Below are 19,018 nucleotides of genomic sequence, written 5' to 3' on the forward strand. Positions count from 1 at the left end.
CTCTCTCTCCCTCTCTCTCTCTCTCTCTCTCTCCCTCTCTCTCTCTCTCTCTCTCTCTCTCTCCCTCACTCACTTCCCTATACTCTGGTCGAATCCACCTCTTTTCTTTTGTGTGCATATGTGTATGATGTGTGCATGTGGGCGCGTGTATATGCTTGCATGCGTGCGCTCTTTTGTAGGCATATAAGTTTGGTACACGTGTATATGTTGGCGTGTGTGTGATATGTATACGCGTGTTTGTGTGCCTGGTGTATAACACTTAATCGCACTCTCTGTTACTCTCAAGACGGAATTTTTGCCTCTTCCCCGATGCCGATGTCGATGACGGTGACGACGACGACGACGACGACGACGACGACGACGACGACGACGACGACGACGACGACGACGACGACGACGACGACGACGACGACGACGACGACGACGACGACGACGACGACGACGACGACGACGACGGCGACGACGACGACGACGGCGACAACGACGACGACGACGACGACGACGGCGACAACGACGACGACGTATGCACTACGACAACAACCACCGCATTCTATGTTGCCTCTCTTTAACTCTTAGCGGCCAAGGAAAATCCGCAACGTTGCCCCTCTCGCGCTCACGTACATATACACACACACACGCGCGCGCGCGCGCACGCACGCACGCACATGCACGCACACGCACACGCACACGCACACAGGGGACAACAATCCACTGGCTCACTCTGTGTCTCGTTCTGCACTAAGCGCTGCTGCTGCTACTGCCCTGCTGCTGCTGCTGCGGAGGAACTGCTGCTGCTGCCAGTGAATGGGTACACTATTTCTCTGTCTCTTCGTCTCCCTCTCGCTTTCTCTCGTCCCCACTTTCTATCGCTCTCTCGTTCGCTCGTTCTCGCACACGCTCCTTACCTATCTCTCTCGCCTATCGCCTTCCCCCTCCCGCCCTCGCGCGTGCTACTCTTTTATACAGCGCACATTTAACTATCTTTATCTTTATCTTTCATTGCCTAATTATTTTCTCTTATTCTTCTGTTCGTTAAATCCTCTTTGTTCTAATCTCAACTTGTATCGTTGTCAAATTTATTTGCTTTTCAATCTTATGCACAATACTTTGTATCTTTGTTCTTTGCTTCGTCTTCCTGATTTACATGTGTGTATCGTTGTACCATTTCTACAAATTTTTGCCTTCGCGAATGCAATAAACTATTATGTTTTTCTAGCGTGAATCAGTACTTTTCTTTCTTATTTTGTTTACCCTCTCCCCCTCTTTGTCGTCCAATGTATACAGTTCTTCCGTCTTTGATATAGTCGATGCATCAAGACGCAATAAATTTAATAAAAAATTAATAAATAAACCATAATTATAGCGGCAATTAGTTAGTTAATATAATTAAATGAAATAATAAGTAGTATCCTTACGAGAGAAAAGTATGGAGAGTTGTTAAGTAAGAATAAACACTAATAGCGAAACTGACAACTTATTAATATGTCATACCTATATCACATTAATAAGAAATTAGTTATTATTGTTCAAATTCTTAAAATTTCGCGTATGTAATCGTGCATCGACTATTCCAGCTTTCCCAATGTCTCCCATTCTTATATTAATGTTCTCTCAATATACTGTACGTTGACAACGTAAATCTCTAATACTTTTGAAAAATTGTTCGATTTGAATTCATAAATATAATCTCGCGATTTTAACGTTTATCCAGAAGTGTCCTCACAAAATAATTCGACTTTAAAAGTCAAAGTGTCGGTAAAGTTTTGATCGTTTGTCTCACTTTTACACTATACATATACATAGTGCCCCTTCTACGCCGAAGCTCTTAGCCAGCCTCAAACAGCTGATAGTGTTGCCTTACTCGTCGCGCGAATATTACGAGCGTGTTTATAAAGAATTACGAACAACGCACATCGTTGCTTCTTGCTGTTTGCCATGTCATCGTTCGAACGTTTTTGAATTGCTACCGATTCGAATGAAAACGCATTTTTCAATAGGAGTCGCAGCGTAAAAGGGGCACTCGTACATACGTACATTTTTTCTCTCTCACTTACTTATTCTCGCTGTATGCATCTATTTTTCTCGCCTTCTCTTCTTTATTTATTCCTTATAGCGAGTTTTCTCCCTTGCGCGCGCAGATCAAATGCACTAGACACATGCGTGCGTATTCTCCGTTGTATGTATATACGGGAGGTTATATACACTCGCTCCCTTTGTGTGCAAGCTTCTTCCTTCCCTTTGTATCTCCATGCGACAGTCAGAGATGGAAGCGTATGTGTGCACGCATGTTACGCATACACATATTTATTAACATTATTGTTATTTCTACTGCTGATACTGATGCTGTTGTTGCTGCTGCTATTGCTGTTGCTGTTGTTGTTACTCTTGCTGTTACTGTTGCTGTTGCTGTTGCTGTTGCTGTTGCTGTTGCTGCTGCTGCTACTGCTGCTGTTACTACTACTACTACTGCTGCTGCTGCTGCTGCTGCTGCTAGTACTACTACTGCTACTACTACTACTACTACTGCTACTGCTACTACTACTACTGCTACTGCTACTACTACTACTGCTACTGCTACTACTACTACTGCTACTGCTACTACTACTACTGCTACTGCTACTACTACTACTGCTACTGCTACTACTACTACTGCTACTGCTACTACTACTACTGCTACTGCTACTACTACTACTGCTACTGCTACTACTACTACTGCTACTGCTACTACTACTACTGCTACTGCTACTACTACTACTGCTACTGCTACTACTACTACTGCTACTGCTACTACTACTACTGCTACTGCTACTACTACTACTGCTACTGCTACTACTACTACTGCTACTGCTACTACTACTACTGCTACTGCTACTACTACTACTGCTACTGCTACTACTACTACTGCTACTGCTACTACTACTACTGCTACTGCTACTACTACTACTGCTACTACTACTACTACTACTGCTACTGCTACTACTACTACTACTACTACTACTACTACTACTACTACTACTACTACTACTGCTGCTGCTGCTACTATAACTACTACTGCTGCTACTACTAGTACTAGTACTACTACTACTACTGCTGCTACTGCTGCTGCTGTTGTCGTTATTATTATTACTGAGCAAACTCTTTTCTTTCTTAAAAGGAAAATGTTTAACTATCACCCGTTGCAAAAAAATTTAGGGTTATGTTAGATAATTGCCAATTGACTTCAACTTGCGAACGCTGCACCAGAGATAATACGCGTACATGCTGCTACTGATGCTCCGTTGTGCACTTTTTACAGTCGAAGAAGAATTTTCGGGAACGACCCGCGCGACGCATACTATTAACTCTTGAGGAATCGCGCGTTCTTCTTTACGATCTAATCTTTGCATTTATATCGCACGAATATATGCGCGAAGAAAGAAAAGAGGCAACAGATCTCCTGGCTTGCATGCGTTTTGTGTGGAGCGTATTTGCATTATGGTAACATTTTATATCTACGGACTTTTGAAAAAGCGCGTGTTTATAATATTTGATCGATAGTCATTGGTGGATAATGTTCGCCATGGTTGATTAAAGAAATCGACGATTGGATAAGCAACTTATCGTTTTAGTGGATTTAAATTCAAATTCGACAGATCGATCGTAGGCTTTAAAAGTGGTTCGTTTAAAGGGACAATTTATTATTCTATAACGAGGGAAAAAATACGTTAATAAAATTGAAATACTCAAGCCAGTCGCGGATTTCATACCCGTAGCCGGCTCCAAATAATATTTATTATATTTATCATATAAAAATGCTGAGTTAATGTTTAAGTTATTGAAACTCAGATGTGTACACAGGATAGAGGGGCATTTGAAATTATTCTCATTGCTCGTTCGTTTATGAAATTCATATTCTTCTTTATTAATTTACAAATCTTAAAATACTTTAACAATGGATTCATGGATATATTTAAGGATCATTTTATTTTATGAGGTTTTACAATTCATCGAAATTGTATTGGATCAACAAATACATTATATTTTAAGTAACAAATCAATTTATTTAAAAAGTGGAATACAAAAGTTATAAAAAATTTCTACGCACTACATATAAAATTAATATAAAATACGATTATTTTATAGTGGTAAGTTATAATTGCGATTTAAAAATTTTATAGGTATTCTAACTAAAGTTGAATAAAAAATATCAACATTCTGTCCCGTTTTACATATTTCGGCTCGATTTGTCCAAGGTGAAATAAATATTTATAATTATAGTATTTATAATGTATAACTTACCTACTCATTATATAAATTAGATACATTATAAATTTATTCTACATGCTTAATTATCTGTCAAGCCATTCATCAAATTCGAGGACTATAAAATATACTAATTACAAAATAAATTTATTTTATAAAATATTTATAAAATAATTTTACTATTTTGAGTAGAGTAATTTACACGAGGTTTATATAATATAAAAGTTCTGCATTTTCAAAATAACGCATGTATTTCTGCCATCTTTATAAAGGCTAAAACAGAATTAATAGAAATTACCCTTTAAATAATTACTTAATAATTAGATCAATTAATATTAAATGATTCTTTGCAATAATTTTACCTAATATTAAGTGTATATGAATTCTAAAATTGTTCGTAATAAATATTAAAATATAAATATTGCTCTAAACCCATTAAAGATATTTGCAAATAAAATCCTAAATGTTCGAAAACATATTTGGATCGAACTGTTCAATCTAAGTAACTTAAAAATTCTGTAAACCTTTCATTAATGTTACTTTCATAAAAGAATAACTGTAACTCTAGCAGAAAATTCCAAAACATTCGTAAAAAGTATATTATTTCAATCATGCACGTTTTTTTTTTTTTTTTAAATTATTTTATAAATTATTCCAAATTATTCTCGTTAAAAGTTACAAAGGTCTTAAAGTACATTGATTACTTTACAACCATTCCATATTTGATTCTGTAACACAGTCTACTCTTATTATTACAACAAATACCGCTGTTATTAATACTAGATGTATGAATATATGTGCATTCGACAAGAAAAAGGCGACAAAGCCTCTCGAATGCTGTGTGATGGTACGTCACGTCAATAGGGGTGTAATTGATATTTATTGCAAATGTTATAAATCTAATGAAAGATGCTTGTCCTTGAAATCATCATTATATTTAATCGATTGCAGTTTTTCGCGAGAACGCCGTTAAGGATAGCATTTCATTGGGTTCGGTTGGCAGTCTGGAAAATTCGATTTCCTCACTCACGCTATTTTCTGCAAAAAGAAAAATTTGATCAATATATTAATTATAATATAATTATTGATATATAATAATTATATTTAATCGTATAATTATTATTAATTAGCCTTTTCTTTTTTTTTTTTTTTTTTTTTTTTTTAAATTAAAAATTAAAAATTTTATTTCTGAACTATAGATCTTACCTGATGGTTCAACTGGCCATTGTTTATGAGATGGTGCATATAAACATAATAGAGCTATAATATAAATATTCCACATGCCATAAACTCCTGTGAAGAAAGCCGATGTCATTTCTAATTCTATATCTTGATCCCATTTCCATTGGCCTTCAGCAACCTATAAATAAAGGGATTATTTCATTCCTACAATATTTATTGATAAGATAATTGCATATTATTAAATAAAAATTTTGCATAGACTTAATTTGTTTGTACCTGTCCCAGAATAAAACCAATGACAGTTAATGAGGCACACAACAACGTTGCGATCATCAAAAATTTAAAACGGTAAATTACACCTTCGTAATGAAGACGTCGAGCAGAACTCATACTTGGTAATACAGCCCTCTTAGCACTTATGTTTATAAAAACTTTCCAAATCATATATGATAAAAAGAGAAGATAAATTCCAGCTGATATTCCAGCTAAAATTATAAAGGATAACTAATATTTTCAGGTTAAAGAAATTACGTAAATATGATGTGCACTGTAAAATTGCCACTAAAAAGTATTTGTTCAGTATGACTTTGAGGATATCATTATTTTGATATAAAAAAAAATAATAAAACATTATTATAAATATATTCATGGTATTTTATCAATATGACAACATTATTTTTTGTATTAAAAATTCATTAGTTAAACGTTGTCATTAAACACATTTAAATGAAAATCTTGACAGAATATGTGATAAACTAGAGTTTAAAAATTTGCAGTTTACGAATAAATGAATAATAAAAATATTTTTATAATAAAAAATTAAAAGTTATGATTTACTCGAGAACGTAAACAAGAAGTACTATCAGTTTAGATATAAAAATTTTAATTTGATCAAGGATACAGCCATTTTAGCTCCAACACTTGTAACCCAAATTGAATAGAATGGATTTCGAAGCTGGACACCGCGTTCGCATACATCAAAGAAGAGCAATGATAAGCAGCCAACTCCAACAGCTGAAAGATGACGCCAATAACCCTTTAAAGAATTTTTGTGATCACCATCCTGTAAATATATTATATATTATTAAAAATTATTTCATTTAAAATTTTAGGAAATAAATAAATAATTATGAAACTACCTGAACCTAATTTTGTAGAGAAAACGTGGATCAACATAAAATAAAAAAATGATATGATTAACGTTTATAAAGATATATATTTAAAATGTAAAATACATTTGTATACTTTACCATTAAATGTTCACCAGCGAAAATAAGCCAAAAAGATAAAAGTAAAGCATAAAATATTCCTTGTCTAACATCCTCAAGCAAAAGCATAAATGGCATATCAAATACCAATGTAAAATACTCCAATGGCACTATTAAATAGTTAAATTAATTATAATAATATATATATATATATATATATGATAATTCATTTTTACTCATATTTAATTAATATAGTTAAACATAAAAACGGGCATTTTAAATAGTATTTGTAATCTGTATTATTATGGTAAATTAAAAAAAAATATATTTTCAAAGACATATTCAACTTACAGTTTAAAAGACTTAACGCACAGCCCAAACCAAGCAACATATATTCGAGTAATGCTGGTGATCTAGAAAGCATATGAATTCTTCTCCAATACCAGCAAAGGATAAGAAGTGTGATTGGGAAATAAATAGTTTTTAAGCTAACCCAAACTTTTGTAAACCCACCATTTTGATTTATCACCTATGATAATAAAATTATATCGAATGTTTAAACATTTTGATTAATAGAGAGAAAAAAAAAAAATTAAATATTTCCTAGTAGTAACTTACAGTAAGCCATAAATCAGTAACGTGGCCTAGATCTTGGTTGACATTTTTTAGAGGATCGTTAGGTAAACGAATATTAAGCAAATAATAATCATGGAATAAAGATCCTAATTCGAAAAGTGATAATATACTGCAGTTGTAGTTATATTCTTCATGAAGCTACCAAAGAAATTATTCAAACATTATCATTTGAAGAACAAAATACAAATAAATAGAAAATTTTTCGAAATCTTACTTTATCAATGGTACAATCTAAATTTCTTTCGACTACAGAAGAAGCATAATGTTTCCATGCATTTTCAGGATCATCTTTATTTCTATACGCCAATCGAGCATCTAATGTCAATTTTGTTGTAGGAGCTACCAAAAATTAAATTTATGATTTTATAATTCTTAAAGGAATTCTTAATTTTATTATTCACATTTATTACTCACGGACAATTATATGACTGTGATACATAATATCGACTTGTAAAACGCCAATTAAGCTATGTTGCCATCGAGAATAATCTAATATTTGCTTATTACGAGGTGTGGGCATCTGCAATAATAAAATAACTAAGTACTTAATAATTAAATAAAAAATGAAAGTTAAGATAGAATAATTACTTGAAACGAATAAACAATTGGTAAAATCCTTTCTGTAATCTCATGAGTGTCAATTATATCACACTTTCCAGATGGTCTGGAATACATCCATTTATCTATTCCTGGCGGAGTACCATTAGCATTACGCTGATCTAAGCAAGCAGTTCCCAATATGTTTTGACTATTTGACGGTGGTGGAGCTACAATAAAATATACGATAATTTTAATAAGAATTAATTAATAATTTATATTCATATTTGTTATATTGTATTTATATTAAATGCGTTTCTGAAAATAGTATTATATAAGGCAGTATAATTGATTTAGAAATTGATATAACAAACGATAGTTACAATTAAAATATATATCCATATATTGGGAAATTTTTGAAAGTACATAAAATGAATTATTTATAAATAGGAATTGAATATGGATAATTAACTTAGGATTATTCATAACTTAAAGTTAAAATAAGAAAAGATAAGACTTAAAATAGGAGGAAGCACAATAAAGTTACATATAATAAAATTAATAGTTTCTTCGAATGAATAGTTGCTTCCTTGTTATACATATTTATAACAATTTATAACAAATTTATGGTGTAATTCATAATTTTTCGAAATTGTTATTTAAATTTTTAATTATAAGTAGTAACTAATGAAACATTTGAGCACCGCACTCAAACATATATGAAGTTTTATAAGTACTGGTATATCAAGAATAAAGGAAAAGGTAAGGGAAATATACATCTGAACAGACAACTGAAGTGTACTTGACAAAACAAAAATTGAAGTCATGAGTCATGATACCACCTCAAGTATCCACTTTATTGTTTCCCCTTTGACATCCAGAGGAGCAAAAATAATGAAAGTAAAAAATGTAGTGCAGAGTGTATCATCCATAAGTATTGCATGAAAATAAGGAAACTAGAGATTTAATTTAACTATGATTATAAATATTGAAATATGTCTGAAAAATTATTGTTTGTAATATATATTATAAATAAAAATTTTTAATAACAATTGTTTAACATCTAATATTTTGATTATTATATGAAAATGGAAATTTTTAATTTTTGATTTATATATAGGAACAATAAAATCATATTTACTATAATCGGTAGTAATTTTATGGAACAAGATATTGATAATAATTTTTTAAATAAATTTTTCATTCATCATTTATGAATTTCTAAATGAAAAATGTTTATATTGTATGATTACATTACAAATAAGTATATATATATATATAATTAAAGCATTTGATTTTACATTAAAAAAGATAAATAAATAAAATTTAGAAATAATTAACGAATAACCGTAAATTTATGAAAAAAGTCATTAAAAAAAAAAAAAAAAAAAAAAAAAAAAAAAAAAAAAAAAAAAAAAAAAAAAAAAAGAGAGAAACAAATGTTTGAATCAAATAGACAATTAATCGGATGACTAAACGTATTAAATTAATTTCAAACTTGGAGAAACGTTGTAATTTAAGAATCATGCAAACTATAATTCATTTTAGGCTTCTGAATAAACATCAATGCAAATTATTCGCATTGGAGCGTTTGATAGTCGAAGATTTTGAGCCTCATTTTCTTTCTTACAATAAAAGTGTCATAAAAAAGCGTTATAAAAAGTCCCGTAAATAGTTGCAATTGACTTGCCTCCCTTGTAACGCGTCAATGAAGCAAAGACAATATTTTTCTTAAAATGTTGTAAAATTTCGTACACGTAAAAATAAAAGTAAATAAAAATAAATAAAAATAAATAAAAATTCATTAAAATAACTACAAAACAATCGACTATTTAAAGGTAAAACAAAGCACCCTAACTCCTATCGGTAAATCCGTAAACAATCCGAGAATACAAAATTTGTTAAGTCGAACATTTTATAGTTTGTCTACAGGAAGCATCTTACCTACGAGACCTCCAACGAGGAAGGATACAATCTGTCCAAGTACAAGGAGCAACACGAGCACGGCAAGCTTCTTACCGCTGAGATTCTCTATAATCGTGCCTTGCATTATGACTAGTGCCGGTGCGAAACCGGAGTCCTCTTCGATTTTATTCCCTCTTGCACTCACCAATCGTCCACGTACTTGTAATATTTGGAAAAATTACTAAAGTCTCGCGCACTGGCCAGAAGACAACAACTTCCTCATAAATGTCAGTGGACGGCGGACAGTCGCCCTAATCTCTTACTATCTTTTCTGCTAAACCCACGAAACTGAAGACATTCCTTTGTTTCTGCTTGGGAAATCTCCCTTTAGGTAGGACAACGCGCGCACGCGTTAGAAATTGACGCCGCTGCTGCTCGCTTACGGGCTTACGGTCGCGTATGAATTTCCCCGCTGCGCCGATCACATTGTATACACATCTTCCCCGCTTATTTTTCTTCTTCTTCTTCTTCTTCTTTCTTTCTTTCACCGAACTTTGGCTTAGCCTAAGGTCTGTACTAGCTACCTACTTATCCTTGACAATTCTCGTATGTGACTAGTCAGCGCGTCTGGCTTACCTGACATTGCGTCTTGGCGACGTCTTTGTCAAATCCTTCGCTCCTGCAATATTTAAAGCCTCACTTGGAGTAGTGAATGCAAATGCAAATTTTTTCTTCTGACAATCTGAAAATACTCGTATTACAAAATAGAGATCTTTTCATGACGATCTTTATAATTTGTTTAAATATTGATGTTACGAGGAGAAATTAGGGCCTTTCTTCCTTTCAAACTATAGTTTTTTTTTTGTTTTTCCTTCATTACAAATAAACTTATCCGAGTGACGGCCTCGTACCGTCAATATATTGATTTCGTATTGATAAGGACTGCGGTTACCGTTAAAGAGGATGATTATCTAAAAAAGTAACTATAATAAAATAATAAAGAAGTAAACGATTTCCGTTCAACGGCTCATATACTAAGACTGTAATAAAAACGAAAATTTCATTCTTTTGTTAAGAAAGTAATATTCACTTAGTGTCGTCTTTAAATATTAATTGGAAAATAAAAGATTTAATACACTTACTTCGTATAAGATACATCTGATTAATTCGTACGATATTTAAATGTTTGACGGGACTGGAGGTAAGTTTAAATTTAATTCATATAAATTGCATATTATTTGATTATTTTCAAAATGACCCTGGAACTTAAAATACTTAACATTTTGTCGCCTACCGATAAAATTAAAAAAAAATATATATATATATATATATATATATTAAATGTGTGACTTGGCTTAACGTTATTAAGCCATATTCTAAAGATATGAAATTAATTTTTCTTTTTTCCATTTTTAACTTACATTTTGTTTTAGCCTTAGTTAAAAAAAAATAAAAAAAGAAAAAAAAAACTTTTTACGAAGGTTATAAAAATACGCACGCTCGTATGTCCAAAAAAGAGTAAATTTTATTTATCCATATGGATAATAAATTAAATTATAAGCAACTTTACATGCGCTCGTGTTAAGAAAACGCTTAATTATTTTAATAATGCGTATCTGACTGACAACTCGGACAATTTTGAAATTTCTAAATTCTCGAACGACCAAATTCTTACACAAATAATTTAAAAAATTTGATTTCACTATAATCAATTAAAAAATAAAAAAGTATTAAAATAATGATTAGTTCGAATATCGTAAAGTCTGATGGACGATAAGCAATTATCTATCAATTATAATTTACAAAACAACCGAATAATTATTATAATAATTTTTTTTTTTTTTTTTTTTTTTTTTTTTTTTTATTACACGAAGAAGAAAAAATCAGTATCATTTATATAAATTTATATTCGTTACAATACCATTTTTAATTACGAAATATCAATATATTAGAAAATAACATCCCATCACGTAAACTCAAACTACTTTAAATTTTAAGTATAATACCCATTATGTATTATACTTAAGAAATTTTTCAAGTACATCATGTCATAAACGTAGTTGTTAAAATTCTTCGTTTTGTTAAGTTCATACTTACTGGAAAAGATTCTGCCAAGCATCATGTTCGTAAAAAGCACAAAGAATTCTACTCTGCGTTTACCAGTTAATGTAGTATTTTATATAGTATTATCGTTTTCGTAAATTTAATATTGAAAACATTCGTCAGTCATTAGCTACGTTTCTTGGAAAATCACGAATATGGTAAGTTTTTATGTCTTATTTATTTCTATTATTTTTTTGGCACCTTCACAACATTCTTTTAATCTTTCCTATTTTCGAATAATCACTGCTTGAAATTTGTTTGTTTTTATCTTTTTAATTAATAATGCTTACAATAATAACGCTAATTAATAAGCTTGTTTTATATTTTCTTAATTTACTTGCAAATTTTTGTTATTTTTATAGGCATTTGATACATTTGCTTTATCGGTAGGTTTTGTTTTTGTAATGTGTTATGCCATACATTTACCGAAATTAGGAATTTTAAAAAACATTTTTTTATTGTAGGATTCTTCGGTGTGTTCGTACTTGGACTTCGTGTACGATGACACCGACACACATTTTAATGAAATTGCTGAATTGTACAGTTACACGGAACAATATGAATTACAACTTAATGTTAAAGTAAGTAAACGTTTGTTAAAAATTAAGGATTACTTAAGACTGCTTTATTTATTTAAGACCAGATCAATAAATGTTATGCCTTTTGCTATAACTCTTATCACCATAGGCTTTTGAGGATCAGATGCAATCGTATAATCTTCGACCAGTTTGGCAAAATTTAACGATTCATCAGCATAAGTCAATAATTTATAAGCTGTTAGATCAATTGGAAGTATCGAATAAAGAATTGAGAATGAAGGCTGCGAGGTGTATTTTATATTTAGCGCAAGGTTGCTGGGCTGAAGTTCAATCGGACAAGGAGCAACAAGAATGGGAGAGAACAAATGTAATGTTGCTGTACGAATGTGGAATATTTTCAGCATTCATTGAACTGTTAAATATTGAAATTGAGTTAGTATAAAAGTTAAACTGATGCGTGTTAAATTTTTATGATTAATTGAATATTATTGAAATATTTTGTCACATTTTGCAGAAATAATACAGCTGCGAGCGCGGATATGAAAAAAACCGATGTAAGTCTCGCAGATTCTACAGATCTTCGTGTTATATTGTCTGTTTTGTATATTATTACCGAAGTAATGAGAGAGGAATTTAAACATTTAGACGATAGTATTTATAAACATAATGTCGAAGCTTTCAAGGATGAATTAAGTACGGCTAATTGTTAATTCTTTACCTTTAAGCATAATTCTAAAACTGTATTAACTGTAATTAATGCCAGTACTATATTAATTAAGAATGCTAATGATAAAATAATTTTCTTTTTATAACAATCGTAGTAAATCCTTGTGAAGATGAGTTGCTGATCGTAAAGCTTTTGGGAATGGTGACATGTTTTTGTAGCGGATCTGCCCCATATTTTCCAATGAAAAAAGTATTGCTTTTGTTGTGGAAATTGATTTTGGTGTCTTTGGGAGGTATGGAAACTCTACGAGAACTGAAAAAAATTTATCGCGAACAAGCTGGTCTTGATAATCTTCAAGAGGATACAATAGAAGTTGCTAAAATAATGAGACCAAGTTCTCCTCCGACGAGTGCTACTGATTACATAGATACGCATAATTCAAAGAAAGGCAGCAGACCTTTTAGACGGGTATAAGAAATAATTTCAATTATTAAATAAGCATATAATTATCTTTAAAGTACGTTTAAAACTCAAATTTATTTGTATTGTATTTTTTACGAGAAAATTCATCCTTCAAAATTTTATTTATAAATTTAATCTATATTTTGTACTCAATTTATAGAGTTTATTGAAGCAAAGTTCTTTAGATGAACCTAATTTAGAGTACGAATCAGGGAGAGCCATGTTGATAAAAAACGAAGGTGGAATCGATACATCGGAGGGCGATGTTGACGAAGGAGCTTTTGATAATCAGTCGTTACTCGGAGATTTTCGAAATTATTATGATAATCCAAATATTATTGTCGAACAAGATACATCTGCAAAAATGAAAGGTTCGTTATCGTTTTATTTTTTATGAATATTAATAGCAAAACAAAAGTGATCATTCGTAATGTATTTTGTGAAACGAAGCTAAATATTTTTATGTTTTAAAGGTTTACCATGGGCACCAAAAGTTAGACAAAAAGATGTTGACATGTTTTTAGACGTCTCGAGACTTAAATTTGTCGGTTACAAATTACAAGGAGATCGCGATAGTGTGGCTGGATTACCTCAACCAATTCACGAAGGATTAAATATATTAAAGCGAGTGGGTATTCATGCTTTATTAAAATGTATTTAAAAATTAAAAGTGTTTTCTTACTTCGCAATACAATTATAATTATTATTTACTTAAAATTTCTACTCGTTCTGTCGTTTTTAGTATATGTACACTTCACTGTCAGAAGTACAAATACAAAAGGAGGAAGAGATCGCAAAAAATCCAATGAGCACACAAGAACCTCCTATTCGACAAACTGCAACAGAAATTTTATATCAAGCGATGCTATCTAATTTACCACAACATGTAATAGCATTGCTTAAAATATTATTGGTCGCTGCACCTACAAGCAGAGTCAAAGCTGACAGTATTAATATATTATCCGATGTTATGCCAGAAGAATTTTCGTAAGTATTTATGTCGTTGAATCTTCTTTTCAAGATAATTCATAAAAATTAAAAATTTTTTTTAATTTTATCGTTGAATCTATAGGGAAGACTCGGTACAATCAGCGAAACTTGGAGTTGACGTAGATCGACATAAAGAAATCATCGTTAAAGCAGTTTCTGCCATTTTGCTTCTTTTATTGAAGCATTTCAAATTAAATCACGTTTATCAATTTGAGTTCATATCTCAACACCTAGTCTTTGCTAATTGCATACCATTAATTCTAAAATTTCTCAATCAGAATATTTTATCGTATATTGAAACTAAACATAGGTACTTCACTATCATTTATCCAATTCATAAATATCTACATCTTGTTTTATTGCATTTTTCTTCTATTATTCTTCTATTATTCGTAGTATACCGTTTTTTGATTTTCCAATCTGTGTCATTGGAGAACAGCCTGGATTTACAATGGATCATCTCCCAATTGGGGAAAATCAAAATTATTCCTGGCGAAATATTTTCTCTTGTATTAATTTACTGCGAATACTCAATAAATTGACTAAATGGAAGCATAGTAGAATAATGGTAAGTCCATTAGCTTTACCATACCTCTCTTTAAACGCACGACTCATTCAATAATTCACATGGAAACTAATAATGAAAATTTAATCATTTCTTCAGATGTTAGTAGTCTTTAAATCAGCTCCCATTTTAAAACGAACATTAAAAGTCATGCATGGCATTTTACAACTATATGTTTTGAAGTTACTGAAAATGCAAACCAAGTATTTGGGTAGACAATGGCGTAAGGCGAATATGAAAACCATAAGTCTTATTTATGCTAAAGTTAGACATCGTTTGAATGACGATTGGGCTTTTGGAAACGGTATAATATCAAAAAAATATATAAACAGTGAAAATTAATTAATAATGAGCGAGAAAATATTAGTTTAAATTTATTTCGTTGGTAGACTTGGATGCCAGGCCATGGAATTTTCAAGTCGAAGAGTGCACTCTACGCGAGGGCGTCGATCGATTCAACAATCGTAGATACTCAAACGCTGTGAAGGATGAGGAGTTAGAACCTGTGGATACATCAATAACCTCCGTACTTGGAGCGAACGTTGAGCTCACCGACGAATTTAAACAACATTATGAGCTTTGGTTGCAGCAGGAGGTCTTACAGACAAGCATTAATTGGGACGAGCTGCTTGCTCCCACCAAGTGTATATTTTAAACTTATTCAGATTCATATATTTAAATAGAATATTACACTCAACTTTTGATAACAAAAATGTAATACTGACTTTTGTTACTGGCAATATTGCCGTTATAACATTTTTTTATAACGCTAAGCTTTTACAAAACAAAATCCTTGGTATACTTAAATCGATGAAAAAGGTGTAATCATAAATGAAATATTGGTTTTATTAATATATTATTTAAAACTTTCTAAAAATTCAGGTACTTGAATGATTGATAACTTAGTATAGTAAATTTGTAGATTTCTATATTATGAAATTATCATTTAAATTATGGATTTTAAATATCCATTGAATTAAACGACAAAAAAATGTTTTAAATATATTAAAAGTAAACTTTCATATTTCATTATGCTTTACTCAAAAGGATATATTCTAACTATATTTTAAATCTTAAATATTTACAACTAGATAATCCAACAAATTATGTTTTCATAATAATATTATAAATTAATTGTATTAGATGATTTTTATTTCAATACTTACATAGTATGATAAAAGTTCAAACGTCTTTTTAATGCAATAAAAAATGTTCTGTTATTTCATAAAATTTGACCAGAATGTGAACTTAACAAATTCATATTTATAAAATAAATAAACATTTATTTTGACATTTGTATTAGTTTTATTTGAAAAATTAGTTTTATTTATCATTTTGGCTAATTTACGTATTATTAATGACTAAAATAAATGTCTAGATATCACATAAAAGTAAAAGGGCTTGTTTATTCTAAATAAAAAAAAAAAAAAAAAAAAAAAACAACTGTAAAAACAAATAATAAATTATGGTGACACCAGTGAGACTACGTTTATAAAATTTTTAATATTGAATGAAATCATAAATTATTGTATGTTGAAAGTCTATAAAAAAAAAAAAAAAAAAAAAAAACTATACTTCACGAAGTCCATTGTAATATGTAACAATAATATACTCATGACTCTATTACTTAAAAACAAATTGATTATTCACATTAAACTATTAGACTATTAAAAACGTATGTTTGTTAATAATAATGAAAGGCAAGAGATTATATATATATATATATATATATATATATATAGATTCGATGTATAATTTAAAAAATTTATTATAATTTAGATACAATAATTATAACATCATAGTATACATTACAAATTATTTCATATTACTTTAACAGAAATTAATAATGTTATTGTGTTTCTTATATTAAGAAAGTTTTAATATTTCTCTATTGTAATTATTTCAATAAAATCAATATAGATTATGATAAATTATGACTAAATAACAAAAAGTGATATTTTTATAATACAATTTCTTGCTATTTTTTTATTTTTTTATTTTTTTTATTATTTATATTTTTTTAATAAATTGATGATGGTATACTCATATTATATTTAATTATTTAAATATTATTGTATTAATTAAAATCGTATCAATAGCTAACAATTTTACGAATCTTAATATGTCAATTTTTTTTTTTTTTTATTTAATATGCGATTCCTAATTATTAACAGTCTTATTGTTTAAGCTTCAATCTGTACATTATAAATATCTTTCATTAAAAATACATTTTCAAAAATGCCAATGCAGACTAGCGAACGACTAAGTATTAAAACAAATTCGAATGAAAAACTTGCCCTTTAATAAAAAATACTGTGATGCGAATGAGATTAGTAAGAGTCGACTCATTATTTCATTGAATAAGTTTTTATGAATAACGATATGCGTAAAAATGTTGTTTTTTTTTTTATAATTCTAGTATATTATCTACTTGTAATTCTCACTTCATTCGTAATTAGATTTAACACTATTTATAGAATGTAATACATGTAATTCTAATTTTCTTAAACGAAATAGTTCTTTTCATTAAATTTTTGCTAAATATTTATCAATAAAAACTTTTTATTTATAATTAATTTATAAATAAAAACAACAAAAAGGTATATTATTTAATTTAATAAATATAAAATTTCAATTTTTTATTTTAATTATCTACATATTTTATCTATTGATTTTTCGACATTTTATCTAATTTACATTAATAAGATAAATTATGGCAATGAGAAAATTTGAATTATTAACTCGTTCAAACAAAATAAATTATATTTTAAAATCTTTTCTGTATCGGATAAAATTTTATCATTGGACAACAAATGAAGATTTGTATTGAATTGAATAATGGAAGTTAGGCTTAAGTTAAATTCAATAAATAGAATTTTGTACTTAGTTATAACTAGTTTATAGAAATAATATTTTTGTATATCATAAGTTAGCTAAACTCATACACGTTATAAATTAATTAATTAAAATAAATATCGATAATTTTGTATATGAATACTTTTATTACTATAATTTTTTAATATTTTAATGAAAATTTTATAAATTAGAAGAAAGTAATTTTATTAATAGTTAAATAAAAAATATAATATCAAGCACTATTAAGTTTTAATGTCAGAATTATTTTGTATTTCTTTTACAATATTTTGAATGAGCTTTTCGAATTAAAAACAAATTGTAAGTGATAATTAAAAATTCAAAATAAAAAAAAAATTAATAATTTTTAAACATAAAGCATAAAGATAAAAATTTTCAAATATTTATTGATGCGTCAAATACAATATATTTATTTTATAATTTAGTATTAAGAAAATACAATCATACAAACAATAATTATTTATAGCTGATATAAATATTGTGCAAATGATATGTGTACAATATCATATTGACGAATTAAAAAACTTTTTTTTATTTAATAGTATTTGCGATTCCTTTTATTATAAGAATTGTAGCATCGATCAATTTATCTCTATAATAGTTTTCTGTATCATTTCTAAACATATTCTAATACTTGAATTTATTTTAAATCGGCACGACTTATTTATTGCTATTTTAGCATCAAACACATTTTTGTATTTAATGTTTTTTATATTTAGATATCTTTAATTAAATCTACAAATATATATACAAGTAAGCGATTATAATATAAACAACGTTGGCATTTAAGCTTCCTTTTAATGAGTTTTTTTTTAATAATTTTATCGCGCAGCTTTAATTTAATTTGGTAACATAAATCCAATTATATGTATTAATATTCAATTTAAAAATAAATTCTCAATATTTTAAAATGAAATAAGGATGATTTATTGAAGTGATATTATTGCAAGTGAAAAAAACAATAATTAATAGTAAGTTTAATAAAAACAATATTTGAAAATTTATATAAAATTTACACATTATATCATATGTTAAATATTGAATTATTGTCAAATTCAAACTTTAAAGTGTTTTATACATCTTCGTATCCACTATATCATATATTTGT

At 29.2% G+C, this 19,018-nt stretch overlaps 2 protein-coding genes across 4 annotated transcripts; one reads left to right on the forward strand and one right to left on the reverse strand.

Moving 5' to 3' along the window:
* Window positions 1-4,872: 4,872 nt before the first annotated feature.
* wls (Wnt ligand secretion mediator) lies at window positions 4,873-10,003 on the reverse strand. The gene is made up of 12 exons (XM_011499931.1): window positions 9,750-10,003; window positions 7,857-8,035; window positions 7,683-7,788; window positions 7,483-7,607; window positions 7,251-7,406; window positions 6,984-7,161; window positions 6,675-6,802; window positions 6,564-6,569; window positions 6,326-6,487; window positions 5,701-5,928; window positions 5,449-5,602; window positions 4,873-5,280 (listed from the first exon to the last, which is right to left on the reverse strand). Exons 1-12 carry the CDS (start codon window positions 9,853-9,855, stop codon window positions 5,180-5,182), a joined length of 1,629 nt encoding a protein of 542 aa, XP_011498233.1. The 5' UTR covers window positions 9,856-10,003; the 3' UTR covers window positions 4,873-5,179.
* A 1,781-nt stretch (window positions 10,004-11,784) lies between these two features.
* On the forward strand, window positions 11,785-15,909 carry Strip (striatin interacting protein). Of its 3 annotated transcripts, XM_011499932.1 has the most exons (13): window positions 11,785-11,971; window positions 12,176-12,199; window positions 12,278-12,394; window positions 12,501-12,784; window positions 12,867-13,045; window positions 13,174-13,487; window positions 13,642-13,852; window positions 13,955-14,109; window positions 14,224-14,468; window positions 14,554-14,781; window positions 14,868-15,039; window positions 15,136-15,340; window positions 15,426-15,909. In XM_011499932.1, exons 1-13 carry the CDS (start codon window positions 11,969-11,971, stop codon window positions 15,689-15,691), a joined length of 2,403 nt encoding a protein of 800 aa, XP_011498234.1. In that variant the 5' UTR covers window positions 11,785-11,968; the 3' UTR covers window positions 15,692-15,909. The 3 variants fall into 3 exon arrangements, with proteins under 3 accessions (XP_011498234.1, XP_011498236.1, XP_011498235.1); XM_011499934.1 differs by lacking the exon at window positions 14,554-14,781; XM_011499933.1 differs by lacking the exon at window positions 12,176-12,199.
* Window positions 15,910-19,018: the final 3,109 nt, after the last annotated feature.

Source organism: Ceratosolen solmsi, unplaced genomic scaffold, assembly GCF_000503995.2.
Source record: "Ceratosolen solmsi marchali unplaced genomic scaffold, CerSol_1.0 scaffold41, whole genome shotgun sequence".
NCBI lineage: Eukaryota > Metazoa > Arthropoda > Insecta > Hymenoptera > Agaonidae > Ceratosolen > Ceratosolen solmsi.